Source organism: Natator depressus, chromosome 1 (assembly GCF_965152275.1).
Source record: "Natator depressus isolate rNatDep1 chromosome 1, rNatDep2.hap1, whole genome shotgun sequence".
NCBI classification, from domain to species: Eukaryota; Metazoa; Chordata; order Testudines; family Cheloniidae; genus Natator; species Natator depressus.
The window spans coordinates 48,913,362-48,931,657 of record NC_134234.1 but is presented as its reverse complement, the minus strand read 5'-3'; the positions used below and the strand labels follow the sequence as shown (position 1 = coordinate 48,931,657).

The 18,296-nt window shown below is 42.5% G+C and overlaps 1 protein-coding gene across 1 annotated transcript in view; it reads left to right on the top strand.

Annotated features, from left to right (window-relative positions):
- Positions 1-18,296, top strand: part of STARD13 (StAR related lipid transfer domain containing 13) — a 493,232-nt gene that overhangs the window by 449,383 nt on the left and 25,553 nt on the right. The window contains exons 9-11 of the mRNA XM_074959491.1: positions 6,030-6,093; positions 13,125-14,509; positions 16,501-16,674. Of these exons, the coding sequence (XP_074815592.1) occupies positions 6,030-6,093; positions 13,125-14,509; positions 16,501-16,674 (1,623 nt within the window). The remainder of the gene's footprint in view (positions 1-6,029; positions 6,094-13,124; positions 14,510-16,500; positions 16,675-18,296) is intronic.

Below are 18,296 nucleotides of genomic sequence, written 5' to 3'. Positions count from 1 at the left end.
TTCCAGATATTCATTGTAATATGATCAGCTCTTAGTTGAGAGCCGTTGGGTGCATCTGGCTGTCAATATTTATGTCCCATGGTCCATACATAGACACACATTTCTGACAAGTTTCTGTGTTAAATTCGGGCAAACGGAACCTTGCTGGCCCATAGCTGTACTTAATTTCTCCAAACGGAGAGGCCTCATACCCAACAAGAGATCATTACTGTCAATATTTTAATTGTTATACTGACCTAGTGGGACCTCTGAGGGACAGGGGAAGGGTCAGTTTTTACTTCCCCGTATTCGGTGGCCCATATGAATGAGTGTGCTCAATTTCAAGATTCTAGTTCAACGGGAACAACGAATTGTGCTGGCCAGTCACATACTTACAAGCATCTGTATTTTATTAGCTATCTAATCACATTTTTCAAAACTATGCAATATACTCTAACCCCCCCATAGCTTATCTGACCACCGTAGGCAAGCTCCAGGCCCTCTCAGTGGTGTGTGATGGCTGGGGCATTACTACAAGATGCATGCTGGGGTGTCATGTAGGAAACAGCTGGAAAACAAAAAAAGTCAACTATTATTTGTATGTGCTGAATGTCCCTCATAGGGCCCAATCTCACATTCCTTAGACACCCAAAACTCCCACTGACTTCAAAAGAATGCATGACCAAGCCTTTAGACTGATTAGTGAGATATTTAACTCAACTACATAGATTTTTCATTTGCAGTGTAACTTTGAAGCTGAACTATCAGAACAGCTCTTCAAACTGAGCAGAATTTGAACTCTGAACCCTCTCCAACAGACTTTTACCGCTCAAGCTTAGGCTCTGAATTTCTCAGTTTTTGTGGACAGAAGTCAGCCCTTTAACCTTATTTTAACAATGTTTTTTGTGTTATAATATAGTGTAAAAGAGAATATGAGAGACACCACAAAGAAAGCACTTCTCTTATAGGGTAGCTAGTAGCAACCTCTAACACTTCACATTTTATAAATTCTAGTGATTTTCTTTTTGAGCTAGTCTAATACCTCTGTTGTTTGCAACATGCCTTTGAAATTTGGCAGGGGGAAAGCCCTCAGGTTAGCGAAGTACCTTTTCTTTGTCCCATGAAATTTTATTCAGGTGTTATTGAGATATAAATGGTACGAAATCATCGTTTCCTTTCTCTCATTTGCACTCTTGAGGCAAGATTTGTCAGATAGCCAAAATGGTAACTGAATATGAACATTCTGTGGCTAGGCCTACTTCCAAAGCAGCAACAATGGACACTGATTTGGGAAGATGTTTGAACTTTCAGAGCAACTGTTGGAGGGAAAGAGCCAGGCCAAGTTCCACCTGCCTTCCCCCTAACTCATCACGTGGCTCCAGGGGCCCAGTGGTGGAGCAGGATCTCTCTCAACTGATGTGTTCTGGGCCTGGCTATCCCCAACCAACTCCTGGACCCACCACCTGGCTCCAGTGGACAGTCCCTCAGTGAGAGATAACAGATTTCTCCTGCTACTGCCATCTGAAATTAGTCCTATCGCTCAAGTGGCATAAGTATATACTTCAGTGGTGAAAATTCAGCATTCAAACCCTGCTTGTGAGGCATGGTGGAGGCTGTTACAGCTGTGTGTAATACTCTGTTTTTACCTTTTTCCTTTAAAAAAAACTCTAGGAAATAATGTGCAAATAAATTACTTTAAAAGAACATTATTTAGGTTGCACACTCTAGCACTTAAATGCTTGACTTTGCAACCTGAATAACATTCTTTTAACATATTGTTTTTCATGCAAATATATTGAACAAGTTTTTTAACATGTGTGCAATTTTTGAATCTTAAACCACTGTTTAGGCCGCTAAATAAGTGCCCTTATTTTCAAAAGTGTGAAGCACTCACCAGCCCCTATTGAATTCAATATTTTTAAACTGGGGCCATTCATTCTTTACATAGTTATTCTCTATTTCATAGCTTGTAATTGCTCCAAGGGGAACTATATAGAGATTATTATACTGGTGAGGATTTTTTAAATGTATATTATATACTCAGTACTCTATGGTGTTACTACGGAATTCCAGATTTTTTTAAAACTTGGGTTTTGGGGAAAAAAGCTCCTAGAAAGTGCTGGATTAATAACACTGGAAAACTAAATCTTGTGTTTAGCCATTGAACAAGTACAGCAGGGTCCTTGGCAGTGCAAGCTTTCCTGCACCACCTCTGGGGAGAACCTCACTCAGTGCAGGTCTGTACCACCACTTAAGCTGTAAAAAGAAAAAAGAAAAGGAGTACTTGTGGCACCTTAGAGACTAACCAGTTTATTTGAGCATGAGCTTTCGTGAGCTACAGCTCACTTCATCGGATGCATAGCATATTGTGGAAACTGCAGAAGACATTATATACACACAGAGACCATGAAACAAAACTTCCTCCCACCCCACTGTCCTGCTCGTAACAGCTTATCTAAAATGATCATCAAGGAGGGCCATTTCCAGCACAAATCCAGGTTTTCTCACCCTTCCCCCCCCTCCCCCCCCCACAGACACACATACAAACTCACTCTCCTGCTGGTAATAGCCCATCCCTCTTTGAAACCTCAAAAGAGGGATGGGCTATTACCAGCAGGAGAGTGAGTTTGTATGTGTGTCTGGGGGGGGAGGGAAGGGTGAGAAAACCTGGATTTGTGCTGGAAATGGCCCTCCTTGATGATCACTTTAGATAAGCTGTTACGAGCAGGACAGTGGGGTGGGAGGAAGTTTTGTTTCATGGTCTCTGTGTGTATATAATGTCTTCTGCAGTTTCCACAATATGCTATGCATCCGATGAAGTGAGCTGTAGCTCACGAAAGCTCATGCTCAAATAAACTGGTTAGTCTCTAAGGTGCCACAAGTACTCCTTTTCTTTTTTCTTTTTACGAATACAGACTAACACGGCTGTTACTCTGAAACCTGTCACTTAAGCTGTGTAACTTAAGTCGCTCAGGGGTGTGAAAAAGCCACCCCCTGAGCAATGCAAGTTACATTGACCTAAGCACCATCCGCACCGCTCTCCTGCCGGCATAGCTTCCGCCTCTCAAGGATGTGGAGTAATCATCCGACAGGAGAGCGCTCTCCCATCGGCCTAGCATGTTTTCACCAAACGTGCTACAGCAGCACAGTGTCCTCAGTGTTCAGTCCTTGGCTCCTATGCAGAGTCTCCTAACACAGGATCAGCTGTCCTCCTCCCATAGACTTACCCATAATAGGAGGCTAGGCTGCTGGCAAAGTTTCCTGCAGATCGTCCCCTTGAGAAGTCACAAGAGTTTGGAGGACTGAGTTCTCTCAAACCCATGTGTCTTGGAGATAAAGGTGTCACAGTAAAGGGTGCCCCAGATCTGCAGGGGCATTGCTGGCTGACCCCTCCATGCTATTCAATTGCACTTAGTGCCTCCTGGCAGCATAGCTTCTGCGTGACCTTGGTATGCCATTGGCTGGGTTCCCCTGCAGCTGCTACTGAGCAGCTGCAGCCCAGACCCAAATGGAGTTAATACAGTTCCAAGCCACTTTAAGGATGTCTGAGGATAATCTGGAAGGCTGTTTAAGTGGGACAATAGGCCACCCACTGGGCTTCCCAATTACACGGCTTCTGCTGTACGATATTGTTATTTATTTATTAATCACTGTTTGGTGCTGTGCATGTCACAAAAGGAAGACAGTTCCTGAGTCTGAAGAGCTTACAGTATAAAAGACAGGAACAACAAATATTGAATGCGTAGGTACTGTATCAGAGACATATGACGTTGATGATTCAAATTGCGCTGCCATTGTGCTGTGAAGGACACATTAAATTGACGTCAGTGTTGCTGTTTTTACAGTATGATTTGCAAGCTTTCCCCAAATTCTGTGCAGCTTTCCTGACAAGTGTTTTGATAAATATTTTTTAAAAGCCCAACCATCCTGAGCTAAACTCTGGATTGTTTATTTGGCATGGATTTTACTGTCTTTCCTTCAAGCTCGGATGTCATGTTTTGTTAAAGTTCTAAATATACAGCCCTCTCCCATGACTTGAGGCAGTGACGTGAAAGTGTAGGTAGCATCTCAGTGGCCTCTCTCTCTTTGATCAGGACATCAGTGACAGTCTTTTTGTCGTCAGAGCCTTTTGTTTCTGTGGAGGTTTGGCTATCATTCACATAACGGATATAAGCAGATGGGGAAAGCTGTCTGCTGCCATTGGCACATCAACAGCGTGTGAGAAGTTCAAACAGACTGGATTTAATTTCAGATGCCAGTAACAGGAAAACTAATAAATCTGATAATTGGTCCTCTAATTTCACCAGCAGAATCTTTTCACCATATTGGAAGAACCCCAGAAAGCATGTCATTATTTTATAGATGGCTAAATCTAAAAGCAGGGGTTGAATTCCTGGTTCCTGTTAGAAGGTAGTTCTGTGTTTTGATGGAGTGGGTTCAGAAAGCAGTCATGATAATACTGTAGCTTTCTCTGTCTCCAGTCCAGCTAAGTAATGAGATCAACTCTTCCGCTTCAGTACTGAAATAATCCTTGCGTTCTGATAGGGTCAGTGAAAAACGAATTGCTTTTGTTTTCATTGTTTGTTTGACCAAATGATTTCAGTATCTTTCCACAAGGGAGCTGGAGGCCCCTTTTAAAATACTGAGACAAATTGTGCCTTTGGTTAGACCTGAGCAATTCCATAGAATTCAGTGGATACCTGAATATAAATGAGGGCAAAATTTAAGCCACTGTCTGTAGGATCCTACTTCCCCTTCTCCCATGTATAATTATTTGCTCATTTGTTCTTCAAGTGCATATCACATTGTACTGATGGCAAGGAGAGACTTTGCCCATTGAATCTGGAATGTTTCCTCTTTCTACTCCAATTTCTCCTCTCCATCAGTTGCAAATAGGTGATGAGCATAGGGCTCCTTTTTAAAGTATTTAGAAAGTTGCTGGCAAAATCACCTCTTGAGATGTGTGGAGACACAAAGCTTACGCTGTCCCTCGGCTTTTCAGCAGATACCTCTCCAGTGCCCATTCTCTTGCTGACTTCTGGAGTTAAAGATTGATGACTTGATTGAGGTGCTGAGCAATTTCAGAGAGAATTGCACATTCTCAGTAGCGCTGAATATCAGGTCAGGAGTTCACTTCTAAAAACTTGAGTCTCTCAGTGAGCTACCTGGTTCAGCCACACAGAGAGATGAGCTGATTTTGCAGGAGTGTACTGGCTTATTCCATTTTGAAGTGATAATAACGCCATAGCAACTTTATTTAGATAGGCTCTAAGTGCTAGGCTAGTGAGTATAAGTGGGGCATGGTGACAGCTCCTCCTCCTCCCTCAATTTTTCCAAGAAAGGACTGACCTGGCATAGGTGCTTAACTCCAGGAGAGGGTTCACAGCTGTGAATCCCAAGCAGAAGGAGGCACCTTCTTTAGGTGCCAAACATCCTGTAAGGGGCAGAGCTTAGGTGGCTCCCCACTCAGCGTGCTGGCTGTTGTGAATCCCATTCTTAAGCAACTAACTCTCCTATGCAGTGTATAGGGAGCCTGGGAGCCTAACTCAGGATTGAGGATTCTCCTAGGTGGCAGGGTGCCTAAAAGTTAGGCTTTGCAATTCTCACTCTAAGTCCCCTTTGTGGATCTAGCCCTAAATGCCTAAAGTGAGGAATCAAATCTTAAATACACTTTTTGTGGTTCTAATACATCCTTTGGGATCTCAGAACATTTGTTAGGGGTTTTAGAATGATAACATTACACACACAGTGGGCAAGTCACATTTTCACTCTGTGCCTCATTTAAGCCAACTGTAAAATGGGTTTAATGATCTTTATAGCCTTTATAAAGTGTTTTGTGGTGTGTGGATAAAGAGCTAGGCATTAGGTAGTGACAGCGGTGACATGCCCTTCTGATTCACAAGTCTGTAGCATGGAACAAAATAAGTGTAGTGAATCCTGCTGTGTAAAGTTACAACCCCACAAGCAGATGAGAGGATCTTTTGAAATCATGAGAAGTCATGCCCTTGAATTAGTGGGATGCTAATCTTTGGATTTTTCTTTACCTCTAGACGACTGAACACATTGAACAAGTGTGCCTCAATGAAACTCGATGTGAACTTCCAAAGGAAAAAGGCAAGTAAACATTATGAAAACCTCTGGGCTTTGTTCTTACCATTGTAATGAGAGCTCCTGCAATCAGGCCCCAAATCAGGAAAGCACTTAGGTTTAAGTTAAGCATGTTTAACTCTAAGCATGTGTTTAAGTGCTATCCTGAATAGGGATGGTTTCCTGATCAGGGCCTTTAAATATGAATTAAAAATAAATAGCTGTGAATAGTACAGCAGGGTCAGTGTTAAAAGACTTACATGGACACAAGCAGTAATTTAAATGTTATATATGTTCAATTCCAGTCAAGGGGAAAAGGGTATTATGCCTTGGTATTATAATGTATTGTCACATTTGCCCATATCATGTGATCACATAATGGAAAATCCTTCCAGGAAAAAATGGAAGCTGCTGTATAAACAATAGCTTTCCTTATTTCTCATGCTGACTTACTACCAGTTAACAATATGAAAATAAACCATGCCGTACTTACAACCTCTTTGTATAACACAGGCAATATTTAAGGCTCAAAGGGTTTCGATAAGGAATGCAAAAAATGCTTATTGATTTTTAAAAAATTGTGACGGCTCCAGCATAACAGTTGAGCTTTTTAGTTTACTCATGACATTGGCCCAGGGGCACTTTATAAGCAACACCATATCATGGAAATCATTGGTTCTGAGAGATGTTGCTATATATCACTTTTTCTCCTCAGAGTGTTTGTCTAACACTTTCGAAAACTGCCCATATGAGGTGCTCCTCTTGATACCACTGGCAGTTTAATCTATTTCTATCCTGCTGTCTGTGCAAAGGAATTCAGACAGAAGCTGTCCGGACATTTTCTTACCTTCTATTCATACCAGATTGTTCTTGTGTGCGACATTCATCAAACAGCCTGTCCACCATCCTTTCTGGCCATTCTCTTCCAAACTGTGTATACGCCAGTGAGGTCCCATCCTTTTTTCCAACTTCAGACTTGCAGGGGTTTTCCTGCCTTTGATAAGTGTATGTAACCTTCATGTTAAATCCCTGTTCTGGTCTCTCTAGAACAGAGAGTGCCAATCCACCAAACAGTGTGGCGGCTTTATGATGTGGACAAATGTGTGCTATAGGAAGAGACTCAGCTCATCCAAATTCATTTTAGTGTTGAAATACACACCCAAGTCTCCATTGGTGAAAACCTAATGCACTAAGCCCACTGCACCATTTCGCTGCTTCAGGTGGTTTCATTTTTCTTATTTTTGTCAAAGACATTGCAGCTTAAACAAGAGAGGGAATAGAAAAAACAAAACATGTATGAACACTGGCTATGCTATTTAAAAATTGTTGCAATGTTACTTCCTGCCCTTTTCCCTGCATCCATTCCAGATCAGCAAAAGGGAAAGTGGAGATTGGCAATTTAGGGTTCTATTCACAGTGTAGGGGTTTCTGCACCACCAAAATCTGTGTAGATGCAGTTCGTCGCTGTGCCAAACCTGCCAGGTTCAGTGCAGATGCCTTCTGTCCTCATTTTTTGGTTAACTTAAAATTCCCACCTCTCTCCTCTCATCCTAAAACATTCAAGGAATGGCCAACTGACCCCTATCACTTCTTGGGGTCTTTGGTGAGTGGACAACTGGCCCTTCTCCTTCCCCACCCCCACAACCTTGCCTCTTCAGAGGCAGAGACCCCCACTCTTGTGATATTATTGCAAACCCCATGATTTTAAGTGGTGGTTTGGGGGTGGGGGTTGGCTTTTTTTTTTAAAGCTGCTCTTTATGTCAGGAAGAGACAATGATTTTCTCACTATCTTTGTTGTTACTAAAGATAGCCACCATCTCCCATTGTTCTGAATGGAACTGAACTCACAGGCTTCCCTTATTTAGCATGGCCACTATTTCCCTACAGCCTTGACAAGTGGAAGTGCCCTTGTAAACTTAGCCACCATTTCAGCGCAACAGAAGCTAGACAACCAACGCTCAATGTAAACTCGTTCCCCCATAGGTGTATGAGGCAAGAGAGGATGAGAGAACAGGAGAATGTGGAGGGGCAGGGAATGAGAGTTGGGCCAGCAGGCATGCAGGATGACTGGAGCAGAGGAAATTGTGGGAGCAAAGAAATGTGAGGGGTGGGGAGGAGGACTAGAAGTCAAAGAAATATTGGGGCCTGGGTGGGAAACTGGGGATGGGGAGATTGGACAATAAGAATGCGTGGAAGAGCTTATAATTGAGTCTCCACTCAACAACGACAGATCTGGGAAATGTTCCTGTGGTCTAAATGCTGTCTGTACAAATAGCCTTTACAATAAGCTGTCTTACTGGAACACAAAAGCAGCCTACTATTACCCGGTTCTGAGGTTCAACATGAACGTTTTGCACAGTTCTAGTCTGCAGCTGCTTGACAGATTCATGAAAACACAGCTAAGCAAGCTGCCAAACAGCATTATCGGGAAAGCTAATCTGGGTGAAAGTCTGTTCCACTCACTCTCCCCGCCTCCACCCACCCAACCACACATCACTCGAAGAGATACATATGCCATGTGGGGGATTTAGTAATTCAGTTTCCATTAACTTCAGTGAGATTTGCACAGATAAATCTTCGTATATTGTGCTGAAAATATTCCCTTAAGTGATTTGGACAGACAAAAATTAGCCTTTGGATGAGCTGCCTTCTGCAGGCACCTCTCATGAGGAACCAAGGTGACATTACAGAATCAAAATTTTTGTGGTTTTGATTTTTCAAGGAAAGCTGACAATTTTCCATGGAAAATTTCAACACGACAAAACTTTTTCTCATTTTCATTGCAAAGTCCCAGGGGGAAGAATCCATTTCCCAGCCAGCTCTAGTCAGCAAGTAATCCTGGCTCTGTTATGGTGGGATGTAGAATTCATTCTCCACCACTGTTCATGTTCATTGTTCATCTCTAGCCACTGTTTAAAAGTATCTTTAAGCTTTTTGTCCTCCAAAGGATATTTTAGGTAGAAACACTGCTGACTTCATATTTACTGCCCTTTCCTGTTACAGTCCCCATCTCCCTTAATTCTCTTGCGCATTGTTTCCACCACTTTAGCTTTATTTCTTTGGGTTTTAAGACAAAGGGACTAGATCCTCATCTGGTGTAAATTGTCATAGCTCCAATGACTTCAATGGAGTTCTCACAATTTATATCAGCCGAGGATCTGCCCCAATGTTTTTTATTATGTTTGCAGTGTAGCTTACCATTTTATTATTGTGTGGTAGAGGGCCCTCAGCACCTAGGCAGTGGACTGCTTTATAGTGGCAGATGAAATTCAGTGTTGATAGATGCAAAGTAATGCACACTGGAAAACATAATCCCAACTATACATAAAAAATGATGGGGTCTAAATCAGCTGTTACCACTCAAGAAAGAGATCTTGGAATCATTGTGGATAGTTCTCTGAAAACATCACTCATTGTGCAATGATAGTCAAAAAAGCTAACAGAATGTTGGGAATCATCAAAGATAGATAGATGATAGATAATAAGACAGAAAATATGATATTGCTTCTGTATAAATCCATGGTATGCCCACATCTTGAATACTGCGTGCAGATATGGTCGTCCCATCTCAAAAAAGATCTATTGGAATTGGAAAAAGTTCAGAAAAGGGCAACAAAAATTATTAGGGGTATGGAACGGCTTCCATATAAGGAGAGATTAATAAGTTTGGGACTTTTCAGCTTGGAAAAGAGACAACTAAAGGGGGGATATGATAGAGGTCTATACAATCATGACTGATATGGAGAAAGTAGATAAGGAAGTGTTATTTACTTCTTCTCATAACACAAAAACTAGGGGTCACCAAATGAAATTAAAAGACAGCAGGTTTAAAACAAACAAAAGGAAGTATTTCTTCACGCAACGCACAGTCAACCCGTGGAACTCTTTGCCAGAGGATGTTGTGAAGGCCAAGATTATAACAGGGTTCAAAAAAGAACTAGATAAATTCATGAAGGATAGGTCCATGAATGGCTATTAGCCAGGATGGGCAGGGATGGTGTCTCTAGCCTCTGTTTTCCAGAAGCTAGTGTAACCCACACACCTCCTGGGTGTGGTCTGTCCACTCTAGTGGCACCGAGACCACTTAAAGATAAATGAATCTGCTATAGCCTTAGCTAAGAAACATATGGCTTTTAGCTCCAGAGGTCCCAGGTTCAATGCCAAAGGCTGGGGTCTGTCGGCGTAACACTGGGAATAGGGGATGGATCTCTCGATGGTTACCTGTTCTGTTCATTCCCGCTGGGGCACCTGGCATCGGCCACTGTTGGAAGACAGGATACTGGGCTAGATGGACCTTTGGTCTGACCCAGTATGGCCGTTCTTATGTTCTTATAAAATAATGGTTAAAATATTTAAAATATCTACCCTAATGTTTTTTTTAAATATTCCCGTTGTGGCACTAGTAAGGCCATAATATGTGGATTTTATCAGTGCCTCACTTGTTTTCAGTCCTCCTCCCCATGAATTCCCCCTTCAGTAACAACTGTCACACAGAACCAGAAGGCATAGCTGTCAAACAGTCCGTCCCTTTTCCTGCAGAAAAGATGACAGGGTCCAAAACAGGACCAGCGGTTTCTAGCTCTTTTTCTAGTGCTTCTCCAGCTGCTTAATTGTTTGCTGCCCCTAGCTGCAGAACGGAGGCATTTACTCCTGTGAACTCATGTCAGCTGTAGAAGAAATGTGTGCTACTTGTTATACATAATATAGAAATGAATCAAAACAGCTTTTCTGGTTTATTTTATTTTCCAGTTTGGACAAGATCTAAAATTGATGTGTCAGGCTTTAAGTGATGGCCTAGCAAAAGCTTACAACAACAATATGGCTTTAGGGCGATCTGCCACTTTACTGATTACATCACAATGCACATCTTTCAAACTTCAGTTTTATTTAAGATGTGTTTTACAAATTATTTTACATTTTCTAATTAGATTAAGCAGCCAGGTTCTAGATGGGAGAAAATACAACTTTATTATCAGAATGGCATATAAAAATACTGCTAAGAATAGATTTTTAAAATGAGAATTTTCCAATCCCAAAATAGTCTTTTTAGTTTACGCCTTGTCTTAGTCTGACAGCCTGTTATATTTTACTGCCTTACTGCTGCTTCCAGGACTGAGGGAGTATAAGACGACTGTTTCGATGTCATATAGCTGAAGTTAGTTTGTTCTACTTTAAAACAACTGTACAGGAATAGCTTGTTATGGGACTGGTTCAAAGTCAATAGAAAGACACTAATTGACTTTAGTGGGCTTTGGCTTAGTGAGTAGTGAGCTAAACAAAAAACTGCATGGCCCATGCTGACAGTGTATCAGTTTTGTCTGGGACAACTGAGTAGCAGAATCTACTCATATTTGTTCAATATCTTCATAAATGATCTGGAGGATGGTGTGGATTGCACTCTTAGCAAATTTGCGGATGATACTAACCTGGGAGGAGTGGAAGATACGTTGGAGGGCAGAGATAGGATACAGAGGGACCTAGACAAATTGGAGGATTGGGCCAAAAGAAACCTGATGAGGTTCAGTAAGGATAAGTGCAGGGTCCTGCACTTAGGTCGGAAGAACCCAATGCACAGCTACAGACTAGGGACCGAATGGCTAGGCAGCAGTTCTGCGGAAAAGGACCTAGGGGTTACAGTGATGAGAAGCTGGATATGAGTCAACAGTGTGCCCTTGTTGCCAAGAAGGCCAATGGCATTTTGGGCTGTATAAGTAGGGGCATTGCCAGCAGATCGAGGGACGTGATCGTTCCCCTCTATTCGACATTGGTGAGGCCTCATCTGGAGTACTGTGTCCAGTTTTGGGCCCCACACTACAAGAAGGATGTGGATACATTGGAGAGAGTCCAGCGAAGGGCAACAAAAATGATTAGGGGTCTGGAACACATGACTTATGAGGAGAGGCTGAGGGAACTGGGATTGTTTAGTCTGCAGAAGAGAAGAATTAGGGGGGATTTGATAGCTGCTTTCAACTTCCTGAAAGGGGGTTTCAAAGAGGATGGTTCTAGACTATTCTCAGTGGTAGAAGATGACAGGACAAGGAGTAATGGTCTCAAGTTGCAGTGCGGGAGGTTTAGGTTGGATATTAGGAAAAACTTTTTCACTAGAAGGGTGGTGAAACACTGGAATGCGTTACCTAGGGAGGTGGTAGAATCTCCTTCCTTAGAAGTTTTTAAGGTCAGGCTTGACAAAGCCCTGGCTGGGATGATTTAATTGGGGATTGGTCCTGCTTTGAGCAGGGGGTTGGACTAGATGACCTCCTGAGGTCCCTTCCAACCCTGATATTCTATGATTCTATGATTCTATGAATCTCATATTGACCTTTGCATCTTTTTATTTTAATGATTTTTATTTTATTTTATTTTATTTTATTCAGTTACTACATTGTTGCCATAGTTTATCGTGCTTGGTATTTTATCTCTAAATATTTGTTTTTGTCTAGAGGGTATGTGTGTATAAATGAACAAATTTAACTGAAGACTTAATCTTCCTACAGGTTAATTCAGATGATTAACTAGGTTTTCCTGCTGCCATTGCAAATATCTGTTTACTTCTCACAGCAAAACAAAATATAATGGGGGGATAGTTTGCTTGAGGTATGCACATACTTATTACTGTAGCATCTCATAACCTCATAATCTTTAATGTATTTATCCAGCCAACACTGCTGTGAGGAAGCCCCTCCCCTGCCCCCGTATTCTTAAAAAACTGCTTAGGCCGCAATCCTGCATTGCGCAGAGCGCAGCAGACTGCTTGTGCCTGCTCAAAGCCCTGCTGAAGTCAACAGGCCCTGCATGGGCACATAGTCCACTCGTGAGCTCTATAAGGCAGGAACAGGGCCTTATTCCTTCTATGGTAGCATGTTAATTGCAGAGTCTTTGCTCTGGAATGAGAAAGGCTGCAGTAAAAGAGCTGATGATATCCATTATGCTAAGAACAGACTGTAGTCTTCTAGAGCCATGTTGCCATCTATGGCTTTCACTGTATGAGCAGTTACAATGTAATCAGAAAAAGAAAGAAAAGTGCTGTGTTGAACAAAGTGTAACATGCTGTTTTCCAGAGTGAAGACTCAGATGAAGAAGACTTCTGTGCCATCAGTAATAAATGGACATTCCAAAGGACAAGCAGAAGATGGTCTCGGGTGGACGACATTGACACTTTGCTTCACCGATCAGATAGACATGAGTCTTCAGGGGACATTAAAATGAAAAACACCCCTAGCAGTGAGAGCGTCCTTACTGATCTGAGTGAGCCTGAGGTCTCGTCTATTCACAGCGAGAGCAGTGGGGGAAGTGACAGTCGGCATCAGTCTGGTATCAACAGCACTATCAGGGAGATATGTGACTGCTCAGGACAGCATAGTATAGAAAACACACTTACACATTACACCACTCCCATCAGCTGTACCCTCTCCCAGATTCCAAAGGAGATCACAGAGTACTCCTGTAACCTTAAGAATGAGAAACCAACACGAACGAGAGCCAAGACCTTTCTAAAGCGCATGGAGACGCTAAAACCTAGAGGTGCACACGGAAAACTAAAGGGTGTCTTAGAGATAAGCGGACCTATTCTTCAACATGAGCCAAAATCCTTAAAGGACATGCACTATATGCAGATAGTGAATGGAGACCTCCAAAACTTAACCCAAGATGCAGCCAGAAGAGGACTTTCCTTTTCTGCCAAGTCCAGCAGTGACAGTAGTCAGTCAGAAAACAGCAGCAGTGGCATGAGCACGCCATGTTTTAAGGAACGCAAGTGTTATGAAACAAACAAGCGAGGTGGTATGTACCTGGAGGACCTGGATGTTCTTGCTGGAACAGCCCTGAGACAAGTAGACGAAAACCGTAAAAATGAATTTCACTCCCAAGAGAACCTGGTTGTGCATATTCCCAAGGACCACAAACCTGGAACTTTTCCAAAGGCACTTTCCATTGAAAGTCTCTCACCTACTGACAACAGTAATAGTGTAAACTGGAGGACAGGCAGCATCTCTTTGGGCAAACAGAAGTGCTCTACTCCTAAAGAGCCCAGACTCATGGCTTGCTGTCCTAAAGAAAGTAGAGTTAGTATTTATGACAACGTGCCAGGTTCCCACTTGTACGCCAGCACTGGAGACCTTTTGGACTTGGAAAAAGATGACCTTTTCCCTCATTTAGATGACATTTTGCAGCATGTCAATGGACTTAAAGAGGTTGTAAACCACTGGTCAAAGGATTTACAGCCAGAGCTGCAAAGCAATGATTTATTGGTTGGGGAATCTGCATCGCTGCCATTCCAGTCGCCCACCCAAATCACATTAGACTTTGAAGGGAACTCTGTTTCTGATGGTCGTACTACACCCAGTGATATGGACAGAGATGGAACATCTCTCAATGAATCAGAAACCACTGGTATTAGGGACAGGAGAGACTCTGGTGTAGGGGCATCTCTCACCAGACCAAACAGGTTGGTAGCATAATTCCTTAAATAATTCCTTCTGTTTTTCATTATTAATGGGATAGGTTGTGAAAAACGATATAATAAAACAGGGGCACACTATCTGAGCATTGTGAACAGGTGTCAAAGGGTCATGATCACCCTTCCTTGCCCATATTGCTAAATTGGGAGGGGGGACCCAGCTAGATAAAAAGGTGACTTCTAGGAGAAGGGGGCCCTGGTATGAAAAAGGTGCAGAGTCATCGTAATAGAGCAAACTACAGTGCACACTTTCTTCCACAAAGTATTTTAGTTAAAAAAACATGGTGTCATATTCACAATGGGATGTATATTCAAACTGGCCTCTAAAATGTGCCCATCAGTTTGTGCAAACAGAGGCAGGCACCAAATTTTCATGCACAAGATTAGAGTCCGCTTTGAAAAAGTGGCCCTGTGCTCTTATGTAGAATTTACAGTTTTCCCCAAAGCCCCTCATAGTTGGTTAACACCCAATGTATTTGTTAATGGAAATGTAAGGCTGGACCACCCTGAGTGACACCGAGTGTTTGGAAAATCATTTTGCATTATTAATGAATTTTGTGAATTTGAGAGAAGAGGCTCAGTTGTGCCCTGAAGACACAGGCCTGAATAAGGGACTTTGTGAAGCTGCACTGCTGGGGGTGGGGGTGTCTGAATGTGCAGTGGGAGTGTGGCTGCCAGGCATGGTGCTGTGCACTCTGTGCTCCGAGGCCAACCGCTTCCATGTGCTCACCCACAAAGGTTCCACTGGGCCATTGTTTTTATTTTGTTTTTGACAATTAACATGAGAAATCTTTGAAATCTCCTGTTTGTTCTTTACAGCACTGGACACCACACAAAAAATCAAACTTTGAGATACTTGAGTTTTATTTATACCCAAACAGCACCCTCTCACACCTACCTTTGCTTTCATTTCTGTATAGTTCTCTTAGCACTGAAAACTCACTCAAGTGACACTTTTCAGAGTAGCAGCCGTATTAGTCTATATTCGCAAAAGGAAAAGGAGTACTTGTGGCACCTTAGAGACTAACCAATTTATTTGAGCATAAGCTTTCGTGAGCTACAAACCACTTCATCGGATGCATTTAAGTGACACCGTACACGGCCTATGAAAGCATCATTGGTTACCCCACAAGCACATGAGGTTTTGTCAGACATGGCTTCAGTTAGGCAGCCTTTGTCCAACCCACAAAGCAGGGGATACAGTTACTAACTAAAACATATCATGTGGGAGAGGCTCCAGGAGGCAGGAAAGTGAATTTAAAGGAAAAGATACCCACATACTCCCTACAGACTATGGAATGTATACCTGGGAACTGCTTACTAAACACCGTGTACTAAAACAACTGGTCACAAAAGGAAAGAAACTTGGCACTTAGACTATTTTGAGGGACTCTTATGCTATCGCTTACATTCTGGTATCAGTCATTTGAATTACTCTGGATTTATGCTGCTGTAACCAAGAGCAGAATTTGGCCCTATGTATTTTGATCTATGGGTAAAAACACATACAGATCCAGATATGCGTTCAAAGGGCTTACCACTTCAATTACTTACAACCAGCCATATTGCTTACTACTGTGTTGAATTCCACATGAGACTACTCACATATTAAGCACATGCCTAAGTGTTTGCAGAATTTGGGCCAAAGTTCATACCTTGAAGAAGAAATGCAAAGGAAATGCAAATGAGTTATCTGCAATAGTCAGTATATAAAATGAGTCGGTATATAAAGGAAGTATCTTGGGTCAGATTCAAAGCTCGTTAAAATCAGTTGGATTCTTTCCATTAACTTCAGAGGGCCTTGGATCAGGCTTCCTAGAGCCTCACAGAAGCTAGTCACTGCATTCTCTGTCTCCAAGAACAGTCCTTTTCACAAGAAATCACTGATTTTACACTGACAAATACTGTATATCATCACATTTTTCCTAATTGTGGTACTGTATAACCTCATTTTCCTTTCCTCCTTTCTTTTGCTGAAGGCGATTACGCTGGCATAGTTTCCAGATCTCTCATGGCCCAAGCCACTCCGCAGCATCGCTACAGCTCAGTAATCAGTCAGCAGCCCAACTGAATCTACTGCAAAAATTTTCCTTACTTCGCCTTACTGCCATCATGGAAAAATACTGCATGTCAAACAAACATGGCTGGACATGGTAAGTGCATTATGTGTCTCACAAAACAGATATATTTAGAAGGAAATTGTTTCTCCCAATTATATTATTATCATTCCACTAACCTAGCCCCTTTCATCTGAGAATCAGAAAGTGCATTTTAGTCCATAGTTATATAGTGAGTCAATGGCAAAGCCAGAAATAGAACCCAAGAGGTCTGATCCACCTCCCTGCTCTAACCACTAGACACCCACCCTCTCTCTAATAGCAGCCAAGTACTAGAAAAATAAACAAGAAGAGTAGGAGTGAATAATTACAAAGAGGAAATTTTAAAATAAGGTTCTCTAAAACTAAAGTTGTGGTTTGAAAGAAGCAGCTGTTGATTGTACATCAAGTATACAAGTTTGTTTTTGCTGTTTTTTATATTAAAAAGGAGCAATTAGCAGAGGGTAGGTGGAAGTCATCTAGAAAATATTATTCTCCCATATATGCAGAAACATTAGTCTAATAATGATAATAATAATACTTCACAGTGAGACAGTGCTTTGCACCTTCAAAGCACTTTACAAACATTAACTAATCCTCACAAATGCCTCTCTGAGCTTGGCAAAATAATTAAGGTATCTCCAAAGATACAGATGGAGAAAGAGAGATGAGAGAAAGCTAAAGTCACAAAAGGACTTAACTCCCACTTTAGGTGCCGAACACCAAAATGTCAGCACCACTGCTCAACTGCTGGCTAACCCTGGAGGAGCCTAAAGGTCATTGGCATCTCAATTTCCACCATTAAAAGTCCCCTAGCTGCCTAAGTTTCTGCCTCTGGAAATGCACACAGCTGCCTTAGTCTAGGTGCCCAGGTCCTACAGGGATGCTGCAACTAGGCATTCCCCTGCCTAGCTCAGCTGTGGGGCCCAATCCAATAGTGTTCTCAAGGCCTGTCTAATGCCACACAAAACAGACAGCATGAGGCAGGGGGGTGGCAGCCTCTTTTATAAAATGTATCCCACTGGTCAGGGAACTCAGCTGAGATGTGGGAGACTCTGTGTCTATTCCCCCACTCTGCGTGATGGGGAGAAGAGCTGTGCATTTGGTTCTCCCACCTCTCCCAATAAGTGTGCTAGCCACTGGGCTATGGGGGATCCTGATATAGGGCTCTTCCTCAATCTCTCCTGTTGAAGCTGTTCCACAGTGTACAAATACATAAATATTCAGTGGGGGAGTGAATGATTCTATAGTCCAATGGTTAGGGCATCCGCAGAGAGGTGAGGAAACCCCTGTTCAAATCTCATTCCCTCAGGCAGAGGGAAGAGTCTCCCACATCCCAGCTGAGTGCCCTAATGGGTTAAAGGTTAAGGGCTGTTCCTCCAGCCATTTTGTAGCAAGTTAGGCACCTTTCTTGAAAGAAACCTCCAGGAGAGGGTTTATGGCTGTTGATCCTAAGCAAAGATAGGTGACTCCCTCCAACCCAGAGTTAGACACTAACTCTCTGAGCGGCATGGGGTTTAGGACATACCCCTCTGGTCAGCATCTGGTATTGGTTGGTTTAGGGAACTCCCTGTTGAGCGTGCTAGCTTTTGTGAATCCCAGTCTTAGGGTCCTAACTCTCCCCATGCCTTCTATAAGGAGCCTTGGCACCTAACTCAGAGCTGGGGCAGGGTGCCTAA